General features: G+C 46.4%; 1 protein-coding gene across 1 annotated transcript; it reads right to left on the reverse strand.

The window, feature by feature from the left end:
- Positions 1 to 7,751: 7,751 nt before the first annotated feature.
- Positions 7,752 to 16,759, reverse strand: LOC119184724 (uncharacterized). Its single transcript, XM_075885599.1, has 3 exons — positions 16,541 to 16,759; positions 10,291 to 10,438; positions 7,752 to 8,050 (listed from the first exon to the last, which is right to left on the reverse strand). Exons 1-3 carry the CDS (start codon positions 16,637 to 16,639, stop codon positions 7,752 to 7,754), a joined length of 546 nt encoding a protein of 181 aa, XP_075741714.1. The 5' UTR covers positions 16,640 to 16,759.
- Between the last annotated feature and the right edge of the window lie 566 nt (positions 16,760 to 17,325).

Consider the following 17,325-nt stretch of genomic DNA (forward strand, 5'->3'; position numbering starts at 1 on the left):
CAGCGGAAGATGCATTTCCTGCTCTCAAGGCCACATTGTGTGAACATCTCAACCCAACGCAAACGGATGCCTTGCTAGCGTTATTAATGAAGCACAAAACTTGCTTTGACGTTTGTTCCGAAGGTCTGGGTCAAACAACAGTGACCGCCCATCGTATCGACACCGACGGATCCCGTGTGATTCGCCGCCGCCCTTACCGTGTGTCGGCTTCTGAGCGCAAGCTTATAGAAGAACAAGTCAACGACATGCTCGCGCGCAACGTCATCAGGCCTTCGACAAGCGCATGGTCTTCTCCTGTCGTACTAGTTAAAAAAAAGGATGGCTCGGTACGGTTTTGCATTGATTACAGATCACTCAACAAAATCACTCGTAAGGACGTCTACCCAATGCCTCGCATTGACGACGCTCTTGATACTTTACAAGGTGCCGAGTACTTTTCAAGTCTCGACTTGCGCTCCGGTTATTGGCAGATTCCAATGCACGAGTCTGATAAAGAGAAGACTGCGTTTGCTACGCCAGATGGGCTCTTTGAATTCAATGTAATGCCTTTCGGCCTGTGCAATGCCCCAGCCACATTCGAACGGATGATAGACACGGTACTGCGGGGATTAAAATGGAAGACCTGCCTTTGCTACCTGGACGACATTGTCATTTTTTCGTCGAGCTTCTCACAGCACCTGGAACGGCTAGACGAAGTCCTCACCTGCTTAGCTAAGGCCGGTCTCCAGCTCAACACTAAGAAGTGTCGGTTTGCCAGTCACAGCATCAAGGTATTAGGTCATGTCGTCAGTAAACATGGCGTTGAGCCCGATCCCGACAAGGTTGCCGCGGTGCTGCACTTTCCTACACCAACCACACAGAAAGACCTCCGCAGCTTCCTTGGCTTAGCGTCGTATTTCCGCCGCTTTGTACGTGATTTCGCTACTATTGCGGCTCCTCTGCACAAACTTCTGACCACGAGCGCACCCTTTGTCTGGTCGGATGACTGCGAAGCTGCTTTTCACACCCTCAAGCGATGCCTCACATCACGGCCAGTGCTTCGTCATTTCGACCCTGCAGCACCTACTGTGCTACACACTGACGCAAGTGGACTTGGCATCGGTGCTGTCCTTCTTCAGCGGAACCAAGCTTCCGAAGAACAAGTCGTGGCCTACGCGAGCCGTACTCTGTCACATGCTGAGCGAAACTACAGCATCACTGAGCAAGAATGTCTCGCCATCGTGTGGTCCATCCAAAAGTTTCGTCCTTACTTATACGGCCGGCATTTCACAATAGTGACTGACCATCATGCTCTGTGTTGGTTATCGTCTCTCAAAAATTTGTCGGGACGCCTTGGCCGTTGGGTACTACGATTGCAAGAGTATGACTACAGCGTCACATATAGGTCGGGCCGAGAGCACCAAGATGCTGACGCTCTGTCCCGTTGCCCGCTCTCGCAAAGCGCCGAAGTGTCACCTTCCATCTGTTCGTCACCGCCTGCCAAAGTGACCAAACAGACGGCTGCTCCTTCGAAACAGTCAGTTGCCTCGGCGGACCTTCTTTCGTCCACAGATCTCGCCTCGCTCCAACATGCCCATACCTACTGCCGCACAATCATCGATCGGCTCACTGGCTTATCGCGTGCTCCAAACAGCCGCCTAAGACGACAACTTGCCCGTTTCAAGCTTCAAGAGAGAACATTATGTCGGCAAATTTACCATCCTCTCGGTAACCAATGGGTTCCCGTCATTCCTCGCTCACTTCGTCTGGAAGTTCTACAAGCGTTTCATGACGATGCGACAGCTGGCCACTTAGGGTTCCACAAGACCTACGACCGCCTCAGGACTCGCTGCTTTTGGCCTGGCCTCTCCACTTCTGTCGCCAAGTACGTCGCTTCCTGCGCGTCATGCCAGCACCGAAAACGTACCACGTCTCTTCCCGCGGGGCCACTGCAACCACTGCCGTGCCCGTCCACTCCCTTTGAATTTGTGGGCATAGACTTATACGGACCTCTTCCGCTTACGTCAGCCGGTCACCGCTGGATTGTTACTGCCGTAGACCACCTTACTCGCTACGCGGAGACGGCAGCTCTTTCATCTGGTGCTACCTCTGAAGTAACCGATTTTTTCCTTCGCGCCATTATTTTACGACATGGCGCACCGCGTGTGCTCCTTAGTGACCGTGGCAAGACATTTCTTTCACATGTCCTTGCTGAAGTCTTAAAGGCCTCTAACACCGTCCACAAGACCACATCAGCGTATCACCCAGAAACTAATGGTCTGACTGAGCGTTTTCACCGAACTTTGTCCGACATGATCTCTATGTACGTGCAACCAGATCACAAAAACTGGGACACAATACTTCCTTTTGTCACGTTCGCATATAACACTGCCATACAGCGTACAACGAATTTTAGCCCTTTTTTTCTCGTGTATGGCCGTGTACCGACTTTTGTTCTGGACACCACCTTTTTGTCCACATCCTCCAATCCATCTTCATCTCTCCCGGAAGAGTTCGCCGCTCGCGTCGCCCGCTGCCGTGAAATCGCCCGTGCCAACACTGCTACCATTCAGGACAAGAGAAAAATCGACATTGATGCGAAGCGTCGAGTTGTTGTGTTCCGCCCAGGCGACGAAGTCCTTTTGTGGACACCTGTTCGTGTACCTGGGCTCTGCGAAAAATTCCTTCACCGGTATCTCGGTCCATACACCGTCCTGGAACGAACATCTGAAGTCAACTATCGCGTTGCTCCTGTCAACGCGGCTTCTGATCGTCGTCGCCGCCACACCGAGATCGCCCACGTCTCTCGACTGAAACGATATATTCGGCGTCCCAACCCTTTCTAACTTGCTGCCCTCTTTCGCGAAGGGGGGAAAATAGTGTGAGCGCTGACTATGTACTTCATCTTCATCTGCATGACCAAACCATTGTAGTGATCATCATCGTATGTCACGCGGGCTGGCTCTCTGGCTCGTGCGCCTGGATTAAATAGGATAACCTGGTTGCTGCCGTACCGGACGTGGTCTCATAATATATATATATATATATATATATATATATATATATAAATATATATATATATATATATATATATATATATATATATATATATAAATACTCTTGCAGTTATGTGTGTTTTTGCTTCATCTCTTCGATTACATTGAATTCACTTGTCATTTTCAGTTTCGGCTGTTACAGAACTGACAACAACAAGTTCTGTAACAGCAAGGATCTGCAGTGCAGGTATGCGCTGTGCGCTGGAATTGTGCATGTCTTTCCGATTGAAATTTATAGTACGAACAGGCATCCAATGTTTATTCACGATTGAGCAGCCATCCTAATTAGTTACACGCTAGAGAACGAGCTAGTAACGGCTTGTTCACTTTCCCAGTCTTGGTCTTTGGTAGGGAGTCCACAAAGTAAATACCCCCGTGTAAACGCTTATGCAGGGCCAGGTGGGCTGCGAAAATGACGACAAAGTGTCATTCACAATGAAGCCAAAACAAAAAAAAACTGGAAAAATTACGAAACCTTCAAATATTTACGCTTGCATAGGTGAAGGTATTTTGGTGACACAACGTTCAAACAGTGATAGTTGTATCAATGCTCAGTATCTTTAAAAATTTATAATGCTATTGGGGCAATGTCACGGGTATGCACGGAAGTTTAAAGAAAATCTTAAAAAAAGGTATTAACAAAGGTCAGAAAGAGTGGCGCTCTCTCATTCTTGAACTTTTAGTTGTAGAATCACTCTCGCAGCACGAATCCCTAATAGAAAACTTTTACAGCTTTGCAAAACTCTGATGTTGTCCTTGACCTGACGAAGAAACGTCAAACTTATCACAGCACAGAAAAGTACAAATGCACTGAAAACCTCCTCACAAGTAATCATTGTCTTGTCTAGGAGCGTTCACGCTGTTGTAACTTTTTACTCTATACTCATGAAAATTATTTTGTGTGTTTAACACATTTCCCTAACCTCATGCATAGGAAAAGCAGCTGAACATGTCATCCTAAATCGTGTATCGCGCTACATAGAGGATCACGAACTCTTTCCGTTCAACATGGTCGGGTTCCGTCCGCACCTTTCAACACAAGACGTCATGCTATTACTAAAGAAACAGATCTTCGACTCAAAAACGAGAGATGTTCGTGGCATTCTCGCCCTAGACCTCACTAAAGCATTCGACAGCGTCTCACACCGCTTTATACTGGAATCCATTGCCAGCCTTGGTCTCGGTAAAAGATTCCAGGCGTACATTCGTTCTTTTCTGCAAAATCGAACAGCTCAGCTGCATTTATCGCAACTTACATCCGATACTTACACATTAGGTTCCAACGGGACACCACAAGGGGCAGTCATTTCTCCACTCCTTTTTAACATAGTAATGAAGGGACTATCTGACAAACTCCGCGACATCCCAAACATAAACCATGCTATATACGCAGATGACATCACCATCTGGTGCCCAGGAGGCTCATTGGCGGAGTTGGAGCAAGCCCTTCAAACTGCTCTCGATACCACAGAAGCCTACTTAAAAAACACTGGACTTCGTTTGTCGCCCACAAAATCAGAGTTGCTACTGTACCGGCAATCTCGCCAAGGCGTTCGTAACTTAACACCCTTAGGTGATCTACCCATAGCGCTACACGCCAAAGATGGGCAGCGAATACCCCGAGTGGACTCCATACGCATTCTCGGCCTCCTCGTCGAGGCCACTGGCTGTCATGCAAGAACAATTAAACATATCACAGCAAAAACAGAGAACATGCTCCGACTCATTCAGCGAGTCTCGGGTCGTAGACGAGGCCTTGGAGAGGCCAACCTTCTGCGCATATACCACGCGTTCCTAATGAGTCACATCAATTACGTCGCCTCTGCCCACAACTGGACGAAGGTAGAAAAGACGAAACTAAACACACTCATGCGCAAAAGCATTAAACAAGTCCTTGGTTTGCCTCAAAACACGAGCACTTCCCGTCTCGACCAACTAGGCATGCACAACGGCATCGATGAAGTGATCGAGGCCCAGACCACGGCCCAAGTGATCCGCCTCTCCTCCTCCAAGGCAGGCCGCCGACTTCTAAGCGAGGCCGGCATGTCCCCACACCCTTGCCTTGAACGCGCAGTAACCCTCCCCAGAGTTGTCCGAGCTACTTACATGGTAACCCCATTTCCGCGAAATGTCCACCCACAACACAACGAAGGCAGACGGCTGGCCCGCGCTCGCGCGATCCTAAACCGTACCGCCGCGAATCGCAACTCTACCGCATTCGTCGACGCAGCGCAATACGGTAACTCCTCCTCTTTCGCACTCGCGGTAGTAGATGGCGACGGAGCCCTACGCTCAGCCGCCTCGGTTAGGCTATCAACAAGCGCCATAGCCGAAGAAGTTGCTATAGCTTTAGCGATGACCGACCCCTCACTCACTAATGTCTTCACAGACTCTCGCGCCGCCATTCGGGCTTACGAAACCGGCAACATCGCTCCAGAAGCAGCCCGCATTTTACAAACACGGAAATATACGGGCTCGCACTACCTCTCTTGGTTCCCTGCCCACATGGGCAAAGACGTTCACCCACAACAACCCAACCTCAACGAAATGGCTCATGATCGAGCACGAGAACTGACCCGCCGTGACGATCAATCAGCCACCGAAGAGCTGGGCCCAGACGTGCACTTTAATGACCCACTACTCACCTTCCATGAAATTACCTCCCACTACCGACACAACAGAAGCCGATACCCTTTACCCCATTCAAAACTAGAACGCGCGCAAGAAGTAGCCTTTAGAATGTTACAAACGAGATCGTACCCATCACGGGGCCGACTCAGCCATTATAACTCAGACATAAATTCACAGTGCCCAGATTGCACAGAAGTGTACTGTTCACTCGCGCACATGCTCTGGCAATGTCCCGCGTTACCTCAGGGACCTCTCACCAGTGAGTCCGACTGGGAGGAGGCACTCAGGAGCCCCAATCTCCGAAACCAACTTAAGGCAGTCCAGAGGGCCCAAGAACTGGCGGAACGCCACCACGTTCCCGCCCCGACTCGGGCGTCGCCTACGGTAGCGGCTGCTAGGATGTCCCACGTGGGCACCCTGGTGGCTTAAACTCCTCAGGACCATATATTAAAGTTCTTGACTGACTGACTGACTGTGTTTAACATCATGTCAACTAACATGACATAATATATTTACTAAATTCCTACTTCAATGACACATGTTTTGCAAAGTACCACGTCTATACTTGAATTTCGGGTGTGCTCACTTTTTGTGTCAGTGTGCTAAAACGCCTTATGAAAAAGTTACTCACATCGTGAAGTACATTTTTGAAGCAACCTAGCGTTTTTCCCCGTGACACTATCTCTTGAGCATTGAAGTGAATTGAAATAAACTGAGTTTACTTTGCATCAAAGTTGCAAGGATGAATGGGTGAAAAAGCTACATTGAGCAGTTTGAGTAGCACAGGAAGTGGCTTCTGTACTTTCATCTTGTAGATACAGGCTTTTACGTCATGAGAAACGTCATCCATTATGTTTATCACGTTTAGCGTTTGTATTTGTGGTTAATTCACGTCACTAATACAAAATTTGTTATGTGTGAATCTAACAAAACAGCTGTGAGCGCGCTATGATCGCAGCATGTTGCAATGTTTTACATGACACTCATACAATGATTATCCTGTTTCTACGTGTAATTTACCATCGTAACCGGTTCGCGTCACGCGATCCAAATTTAGTACATGTGAAGCTAGCGAAACGGCCACAAGCGCATCATGACCGTGGCATGTAGCCACGCTCATGATGCCTGGCTACATAGGGGTAGAGTTCACGCATTTTGCGATTATCGTGTTTGCACCCGTCATGTACCTTCGTCATTCATCCAGGGCAAGCAATACCAAATTAGGTATACGTGAAGCAAGCAAAACGACCACCAGCGCGTCATGAGCGTGGTGGGTAGCCATGACTTTATAAGACATGCATGTCATCAGTTCTACGTTAAGGTCGCACATATTTGCCACGCAGTCACGTCATACCACATCGAAGTATCAATTTGCCTTATGAACGAAACACCCCAACGCAGCAAGACCGTGACATGTAAAGCATGACATTCGTGACATAAGTGTCATAATTTTTATGTTATGACTACGGTCAGTAATGTTCATCATACAGTCATGTTATTCTGTACCGATTTCGGTATAGATTCCGTTATTGAAGCTGCCAGGAAAGCTGAAATTTAAGGTGGCTAGATAGACAGACAGATTAAGTCAAAATCACCAAAGTTCTCTAAGAAATGCTTCTAATTTAAAAGGCGTTACACGGTCTTCCATCTGCTTAGCAAGAAAGGGTTGGTGGAAGGGATAGATATCAGGGTAGGGTTTGTAACAACGCACGCACTAAGCACCATGATTGCAACGTTGACTACTAACTGCTAATGTTCTGCCTCAGAAACACTAGGTGATTGCATTCTTGTAATTAGGCAGACATAATCAGTGTTTAAAAAGGAATGAGGCTGCGTGCAATTTTCGCCTAAATGAATGATTGTCAAGGAATCGAGGGAATTTCTGTTCACATTACATCCGACTACATGTGCTATAGCCATTGCTACGAAAATAAGATGATTGACGACAAAAAAAAAATGAATCATCACAAAATGCTTGAGTCAAAACCAGAACACGATAGAAAGCAGGGATTCAAACTTGAATTGCAGTGAGCAAGTACGTTGTGGTGGTGGTGTATGAATGTTTCCTTTTACGAAAAAAAGCGATCAAAGCACGGTATCTCGAGCTGGCTTACATGAAACAGTAGTCTTTATCTCAGCCACGAGAGTGGCGATGCCTTGCTCCTTGCCTTCTTTTGTGAGAACGATGGCCGCGGCTGGAGCTTCTCCGTACTCTGAGTGCAAAAGCCCTACGACAGAAACTTCGGTGATATGTGCGGTGTGTACGCGGAGCAGCAGTTCTTCAAGCTCGGATGGAAAAACTTGACAGTCCATGCACTTTATCATTTGCTTGAGGCGTTCGCAGAAGTAAAGCTGACCATCATGGTCGTAGTACCCAGCGTCACCTGAAAAATACAACGAATATTAGAGAGTTTCAATGCTGCGTGACGAAGTGCTTGGGACCCCGTAGGCTTAAGGGCGCGCGGCGTTGCGTACCAAAAAGGAATGCATTTTAGCGTCGTATACGCAAACGCGAGCCGCACGAAGGTCACACGCGCTCACTGCGTCTAGTGAAGTAGTTACACTTTTTTACAATTTAAAATGTTGACTTAAGCAAAAATAGCGACATGAATATAATTACTTTGAATAAAACATTCCTAAGTGTATGACAATGTTGTACACCCAGGCGAAAAAAGCAAACTTTTTTCGTATTTGCCGCATTTGCCACGGAAGGCGATGCCAAGCCATACAGGCGGGTAGTCGAATAGTCTGACAACGATGTAACTTTGTGTAAACGACGTACACTATGACGTGCATGAATAGGACTAGCAGTGACTGACCTCACCGTGCCAACGTTGCACTGTCGGCGTTGCAGCGTGCTCTGCGACCAGCAGCTCTACCTTGAATTTTTCGGGGTGGAAATAGAGGATTTGTTCATTACTAAACGCGTAAACAATGGCTGTGCAAATCAGCTTCTGGCCATGTGGACGTGAACACCAGGAATAAGTTTCGTGGTCTATCTAGTACTGTCTTCAAACAGGCCCTCGGCCAGGACCTCACGCAGCACAAAAATGTCCACCTCCGGCACAAAGTAAAACCTTGCGCTGCGCTGGTTCACCTGAAGTGGCATCTGGGAATGCGACCAAGCCGTGTTTTTCGATATTTGGCACCTCTCTGTTCGGGAGTAGGACAGATGGTTCTGGCCAGCTTTGGCTTTGCTCGTCGTGAACGTGGGTTACGTGACGGGTAACATGTTCGGCCAGGTTTAGAAGTTTCTAACAATAAGGGGCAGCCTATGTTCACTAGAAGGCCAGTGGTGGCATCGATATTTATGGCGACATGGGCGTATGGCCCCAGCAACCCAGCGACGCATCAGCTTGGAGCTTCGCTCACGCGTAGCACCGTCGCCCCTACGTCCGGGGTACCCAAGCCACTTGGGTGCCTAGCAATAGAACTCTTTAAGAGCTTAGCATATTTAGGCACGTTTACACTGGCATTGAGCATACAGATACGTGTATGTCATAATTCATACGCATATGAGTGATTTCAAACAATAAAAAGTTATCCGAGCTAGATGCCAAAAGAGCTGCAAAAAGCAGTGGCAGTTTAAAGCCACGACGAAACGTTGAAGGGTACACCAACAAATAGTAACATTGTAAAAACTTATGCGAGCAGCTCAGCACTTAAATCGTTTGAGGAATAACGGGACAATTCTTCGTCACTTTTTTTCTACCGAAATGCCGCCTCAGAAGCTGCGATTCTCATCGCCATCAGCACTGTATTTTCTGCTTTAATGGGTAAGAAATGTTTAGAAAACAAGAAAAAACATCTCAGACGTATACAATACAAGGCGTTGGTTTAACTGCGTATGATTTTTATATATTTTGTACCATTGCATGGCTTATAGCTAAAGTTGTAGATTTATGGTAATTTTTTGTTTTATGGATATCGAAGAACTTTGCTCGAGGAATGATCTGCGAACTAAGTTTGCAAATTCAAGCAGTTTTTTGGCCAAAAATTGTATCAAAGCGTAGTAAGTCAAATGGTACCATGGCTTGATGGCTTTTAGCGTTTGTTGTGTCATGTTTGAAACATATCTATATTGCACGTTTTTCGAGTACTTTATTATAAATTTGTCCCCACGGGCGTGTGCTGCAGCTAAAAATCAACAAAAAAACCTGGCGTAGCTCAGTAGAGTACTATACAGTAGAGTACAGTAGAGTACTGGGCTGCCCCGCAGAACACCTGGGTTCGATTCCCATTCTGTTTGGGGTGCTCCTATTTATTTGGTATTGTTTTCTTATTCCATGCAAAGTGGTTACGCACACTGGCTGCGACTGCGGCAGCGGTGGACAACAACGCGGCCAGAATCGGCCCTTTTTGTGATCTCATAACAGCTTTCACTGCAAAGCCCAAACCTGGATATCTCATCAGGGTATAGATTCAAGCTAGCTGAAGTTTCACGCTTCACTACAGCTTCTGCAAAACGTTTTTGGACAAAAACAAAAAAGACACAAAGAAGTGCAATTTGGTACTAAATTTAGTACTAAATTTTGTTAAAAGTTACGCCTGTCTGTGTTTTTTATTCGTACTTTGCCTAACACATTTTTACGATAAGGTTGTTGATCTTAATATGCGGCCTCACCCGACTTGCACCAGCCTTCTTCGTCGAAGAGCTCAGCAGATTCACGTGGCCTTTTGAAGTATCCTCTCACCATAGTAGATGGTGTTCGAAAGCAAATTTCCCCGATCTGGTGCGGGCCGAGCTTTTCGCGCGTGCTCACGTCCACGACCTGAGGAGAGGAATGTAATGGCCGCAGGAGGGCTTCAACATGGAGTACGAGAAATACTGAATTCACTTCTCTCCCGTATAATCCAAGTTATCAAAAGAGTGGTGCCGCTAAATTTCTGGCATGCGTGTTCTTTGCTGTAAGCGCATACGTGTTCTTTGCTTTGCTGTAAGCCTACCAGCCCGGCCCAGCCGGTGGGCTGGGCCGGGCCGGCTAAGGCACTATTGAAGTCGGCCTGGCCAGGGCTTAGGTCGGGCCCGGGCCTGAGTAAGGCTCGTTCATCCGGGTCTCATATACCAAGAGTTTCAAGAAATGTGTTCAGTATTACTTAAAAATGACAGACCGAAGGCATCTGCATGCAACCCGCGGTGTTTCTTTGAATTTGGCAGCAGGCATTTTAAGTGCTTAGAAACATAATTACGCGAGACATTGAAGAAGTTTAACATACCAACTTTTTATACAACCTGAAATAATGACTTTTCTTATTGAGGGCGTTTTCAAAATGAATGGTAGATGCGCAGTTTGGTGCGTCGGTTTTAGTTTAGCCTGCTGAATCAGCCACACTGCATCTCTCCACGGTGATAACCTCAGGCCGTCTTTCCAAATTTGAAAAGTGCCTATACAATATTCGTAGGAAGCATTTAATTTACCCATTGGACTCGACCGGCTATTTTCATTGGTTGAAAAGTGAATTTTATTTGTTTCTGTAGTTACTGCCGTAATTAGTGAAGATATGAGCTGTCTTTCTTTCTTTCATCTGCGGCGACATTACTGAAGCTTTAAAGACGAACTTTACAAAGTCTTCATCGCAGAAAGTAAACCATTAGCGGATGCAGATGTTTTCCCAAGTGCGGCCTACGAACATGGAGTAAGTCTTCTGATTAGATGGGACCGATTGTGAAAACTAATGCCAAATAAGAGAGCGGTCTGTTTGGCGTCGGATAACACAGCAGTAATCACTATAACAGGAAAATGGAGTGAACTCTCGAAGGACCATCTTAAGTCGAAGAGCAAAGTAGACAGTTTGCAAGCAGTCGTATCTTCGTTTTGCAAACAGGTATTTGTGAAGTAGAGAATTTCTTTTATTCGTCACAACAGGTTTCGGAGCTCGATACACGTGGTACTGTAGCAAGCAAGATATCGACACAACAGGATTCAACGAAGTCATCAACTCCCTACATGGTCGCGATTAACTTGCAATACGAAGGACATCAGCGAAGGATCGTGGCAGTGTTGCAATTACCGCGAAGAAAGAAACAGTGAAAATTTGTGTGAAAAGTATGAAGCCACACAAGAAAAACGTACTTACGGAGAAGATCGACACTGATAAAATGTCAGAAGCAATCCACGAAACATGTACGGAAAGTACCCCAGCTGTGTTAAAGGAGCAGAAGAGTATCCTTCAATGTCCAACTTGATTAGGGAGTGGAAGACAAAGAGAGTCTTGGCATCTGAATTCCCTTCGGCAACGCAAAAATTTCAGAGCACCGCAACTCGCCTGAATGGCTGCCCCCATGTCAGCATTATGCGCTCCTCAATTCGAGTGATGTTTGCAGAAATTTAATCTCCCAGACAGTGAACATCAATTACATTCTTACAGAACATCGTGACAGAACACAGCATCCACAGACACACCAAAAGTTCTTACAAAAAGATATATTTACATATTTACACAGAACACAACATATACAGATACACAATTATCTTTACAAAAAGATATGTCTATATATGCACAATACAAGGTAAACGAAAAAAATGTATGTGTTGCATGACCTGCATGTGATGCAAACAAGTGTACACGTTCTTTCACCCGCAAAAGACAATGCTGCGCACAACTGTTCTCAAACTGACCTGCAATGTAGTACTGGCGACAGGTTTCTTTTCTGCGTATTTGAACGATAAAGGATCGCAGTGAGTGGGTCAACTACAAGCCTACTGATACATTCACCTTTTAGCAGGTTTCCCGTTAATGAAGATGAAATGTCCTTCTCTATACCTGCTTCGTCCTTCCAAAATTGTAACTCGTGCTCGGCTCACGTGACAGACGGTCTGCCTTCTTCAGTGGGCGCTGCTGATGATCAACAGCATGCAAAACGCCAGGGGCAAAATGCTTTTTAGGTGCGAAGCTACTTAAGCCAAGGGTCGAGCGTTCACGTTGTGTGCAGTAGTAGTAGTAGTAGTAGTAGTAGTAGTAGTAGTAGTAGTAGTAAAGTATTAGTAGTAGTAGGAGTAGTAGTGGTAGTGGTAGTGCGTCGTAGTAGTAAATAGCCACCTCCACGGATGGACTAGAGAAGTGGCACGCGCGCAATCATTTGAATTGAGGAGGAAACGCACGCACGTTAATCACAAAGAAAAAGATAGTTGTTTCTGACGAAATAAGCTAGAGTATCGGTCACCTAATCTTCAGTAAAATTTGCCTTGAATTTCATGCTTACTAAACAAAACTATAGTATCAGAAGGACGTACTTTGAGCTCTATCTGACCAGAAATTTAAGGATTGCCACGTCGAACTCGTTGGGCGTAACCTCCTTGGTTTTAGCAAGGGTGAGGGCGCAGCGCCATGAACGTGAGGCGGTGAAAAGTCGACCGTAAGAAAAGGCCGTAAGAAAGTGCGCGCGTGCTGCTCCTCTAGTCCGGCCGGGCCACTTCTAGTTTACTCCTTGGAATGTCCACTGGGTGAGGGTACTTCTATAGGATGAATATATGATGAACAATTGCGAGATGGCGGTACTTAGAGTGTTCACTACATGTACGGACGCTTTAACAGACGCACGAAGGGACGCGTGGACGGACGAATGGATGGAAGCATAGATGAACAGATGGACGCATGGACGAACGCAAGGACAAATGGACGTACGGACGGAGGCACAAATGAATGAATGGATGTACGTACGGACGAACAAACGAACGGATGGACTCACAGATAGACGGACGCACAGACGGACGCACGAATGGATGCACGGACGGACAGACAGATGCACGGACGGTGGCACAGAGGGACACACGGATGGACGGACTGACGTTTGCTTCGCTTCACTCATCATTATGCACTCCGTGTATATAATGTGATTTTTTACTTGTCTCTTTGCTAAAAAATCTCAAAACATGCCTTCGTGTCAAAGGCATATGTATCTCAGTATCATATTTAGGCCTTCAGCCGGTGTATTTTGTTATCTCTCTTCCAGAATTATTTTCAGTGTATCTCTGTTGAGCCCTTTATCTAAATAGGTAGAACGATATCTATCTATCTATCTATCTATCTATCTATCTATCTATCTATCTATCTATCTATCTATCTGTCTATCTATCTATCTATCTATCTATCTATCTATCTATCAAGCCACCTACGTCTCAGTTCTCTGGTGATCCCGTCGTTAACTTGGGTTAAAACAAAAAAAGAGTAAAAGAAGATAAAAGCATCTGGTATTTGTGTCTGGCTGGTCCGACATGACTATAAATAGCATACGAAGTGGCGCATGGGTCCACTTAAATTTTCATTCATCTGATGCACCTTGCCCGATGGTCAAGCGTCCCCTTGCAAGAAGAGTACACCACTATTTCCCTGTAGTTTGTGATGCTGTTACTCGTCCGGAACTCTTGTTGGAGCACGCCACAGGGCTTCATCTACACAACACGTGAGAACACGTGGTTGTATAGCACGTCTGCATAAGCTCGTTCCCCGACGCCATCACGTCGTTGCTCATAGAATGTAAGATGGAGACGCCAGGGCCTCTTAAAGTCACTTCCGCAGGGCCGAACACGCAAGTGCAGAAGTTTGTTTAGGCAGTGCTCGGTCCAGCTGTCATGATTGTACAGTAAGGGTGGTCACGCCAAACCACTGGACTAAACTCAGTCATAAGCTGCTTCGCACTTCAGACGCGAAGGAGCTCTTTGACTAGCCTGTGTCCGCCCGTCCACATCACTACCCTCGCCGCAGGCGTTTAAGCGGGGCCAAGTAGCTCGTCCCTTCCTAGCAATGCACGTTCACATATCTTTTCCTCGTCTGCCACGCACTCCCCGCTTGTCAGCTCTCTCTCACTTCATCTTCTCCACCGGTTGCAACACTCGAGCACACTCTTCACGTGGATATCATCTCAACCACGCCACCTCTCTCCATGTGTCGGCGAGAATAAGCCGCAAGCTGACGTGTTCGCACTTCGAGAATCTTGCGGCGCCGACAATAGAAAGATTTAGTTTGGCGTGCTCAAGGTGGTACGTGCGCAAAGGCTAGCGCGCTACGTACGTTACAGCTGAGGCTGCTTCATATAGTATTAGTTTAGCGTATGTGACAACGGACACATGGACTGCGCCTAAACGTTAACACCTTCGCCTTGGAGTGCTACTTTGCGTCACATAGTGACTACGCAATAAACTACAATAGCCAACCATAGTTGACAAGAGTCAAGACATGAGACATGAAACAGTGGACATTCCAGGTGTTGAAAGGCATCCCTGCCAGCTCCTGTATTTTAATAGCGATTACTGTTCGTTGCACGGGGTCCGTGAACTGAGTTAAGCTCCTCCCGTAAGGAAGGAGCTCCAAATCGAGGGCAACCATAAATTGTATGTGGCATTTACTCGTAGTCATGACCGCACTGCTGCTCATGCTAATGTTGGTCGCGGCCATCTTGGTTTTTGTGTTCTAACCAAGGAGAGCCACTGCTAAGGTACTCAACGGTTGTAGCGTGTGTAACGTCAGAGCCGAGATCTAGTGTGCGTATTCCTCGCGGTTGCAAACGTACGCATCTCTCCTACGTACAGCGCATGCGCAGCCGTGCTTTCTCTCAGGCGATGCATGAACTAGGTCGTTGCGCGCGCTAAACTAAAGCTCTCTACTGGCGAAAGCGCCCCTGCTTACCGCACGATCGCGCTGACAGGCGGTACGCCGTCGCTGCATGTTTCCTGCTATTGTGCGCAAACTTTTTCCGGCTTTCGACAGCTTCACCAGGGTTAGCGAAGCAGCGTTCGCGAATGGCGACATCAACACCCAAAAGGACCACCGATCACGTTCGACTATACAGACGGCACGCGGCTAACACCGACGACACACGAGCCAAGAAAGATTAGCGCAAGCTTCTTCAACGCGTCCCGCCTGCCGTATCTTTGTGTTTTATACAAATGTTTACTCGACTAAGCGCTACACTGACTTGGTTCAAACCGTTCTTCAAGCACCCGCGTTGACGCCCGTTTTAACCGCTGCTGCTTTGCATCACAACAGGGTTACCTTCGGGGAAGTGGTTCATAGATTTATTAATATGAAAATCCTGCCACATACGTCCTCAAACCTTTTCATCCCGATACTTGTGGCACATACCCTTATACTGCTGGCCGTGGTACATTAGCATGCGCCACAAGCGAATAACGGAGCTATATTACAAAAACGGTGAGAATAGACATTGCTAATTTGAATGCGAGAGTGTTAAGAAAAACTCACAATGGCAGCATGAAATGGACGAATTCGAAGACTGAGTATTAGGCTCACATCGAACTCAAGCACTCTTCATTGCAAAAGGTATTCTACTCTAGAGCCATCCAAGCTCTTGAAAGTTGTTTGGAAAAAAGACCCCATGAAGTAATGTCTCTGATATATCAGTTTTGGTGGCAGTGCAAGCGATCTAATTTTATAAACATTACATTGCACACCTATGGTCGAGGCATGACGTCGCGTAACATCAGTAGTGTGCAAAGCACCATCCAAACAAGTTGATTTCTGTTACACTTGCTAGGGCTACCACCCTCTAAAGTAAAAGCGCCACACATCAATTTACCGCTTCTGATATTGGTAGTATGCGTATTCTGCTCTTGACATCTTTAGACAAGCGCAAAGAGCTGGTTATACAGAATATTCGACTGTTCGCCTGATAATTCTTCTAGGCTCACCAGGCTAATCCCACCGTTGCTAATGTTTTCTAAAATGTAGAACGTTTTTGCACCACGAAATTGCTTTCCGTTCGCAAATAGCTCACGTATTGCAATCCGGCATTTTTTACAAAAGCATTAGGATATCAAGTGTGGACCTTGAATATGTAACACACCTCAAAAACTGACAAATATCAAGCGGCTGTACCACTGTTAATATGGCAGCATTCATTAGCAACGATGTACCTTGACTGTGACTCCGGTCACAGGTATTCCAACATCAGTGCTGTTTCGACATCCAGCAGATTTTGGTTGAGCCGTGACGTAACCACACGACTCGGTCATGACGTATGGATTCAAAAGTTGCTCAAGATTACAGAATACTTCGTAGGCTGCTTTCGCGACAGATGTTGGAAGTACACTGCCTCCTGTGCCGATTCTGCGTAGTGTTGGTAAGATTCGTCCGGCGAGACGCGTCTCGCGCACTATAACTTGAAGCTGTGAGGAGAAGAACACTGCAGCTGTCACCTGCAAATATACCAGTTTATTGAAAAAAGTTGTGATTAGTGATGCTTAAGCTCATCACCGTTTAGGGAATTAAACGCGCTTTTACACATAGCAAATTATCGAAAACACCTGTTATAGAAAATTAAAAAAAGAACAGGATTCAGTAGAAGATGAAAACGTAAAAAATTTTCTTAAACAAGGTAGTCGACAACTCACAGCGGAAGAAGGACGAAGACACAGGCGAAGGATAAGACAGCACGAGCACTGACTGTCAACTAAAGTTTATTAAAAGAAAAGGCACGAGTATATGCGCAGTTCAACAAGCTTCGACAGAGCAACGGCGTCTTCGTCCTTCTTGCACTGTAAGTTATCAAAGTATAAACTATTACCAACTTGCCTAGGTTTCCCTTCTTGTTAAGGTAGTCGACATTTCTACAAGCCGATTTCTCTTCTTCAACTCTGCAATAGAATTTCTTAGCGTGAGTGGGCATTAAAGCATTGCAAAGGCCGTCACTCTAAGCCTG

Source organism: Rhipicephalus microplus, chromosome 2, assembly GCF_043290135.1.
Source record: "Rhipicephalus microplus isolate Deutch F79 chromosome 2, USDA_Rmic, whole genome shotgun sequence".
Lineage (NCBI taxonomy): Eukaryota > Metazoa > Arthropoda > Arachnida > Ixodida > Ixodidae > Rhipicephalus > Rhipicephalus microplus.

Bases quoted from the DNA above. Each gene is read 5' to 3' on its own strand.
- LOC119184724 (XM_075885599.1), bottom strand. From the start codon at position 16,639: ATGACCGAGTCGTGTGGTTACGTCACGGCTCAACCAAAATCTGCTGGA. The intron at 10,439-16,540 runs GTACATCGTTGC...TCCTCTCCTCAG, and splicing joins TGACCGGAGTCACAGTCAAG to GTCGTGGACGTGAGCACGCG. The intron at 8,051-10,290 runs GTGAGGCCGCAT...TGTATTTTTCAG, and splicing joins AGAAGGCTGGTGCAAGTCGG to GTGACGCTGGGTACTACGAC.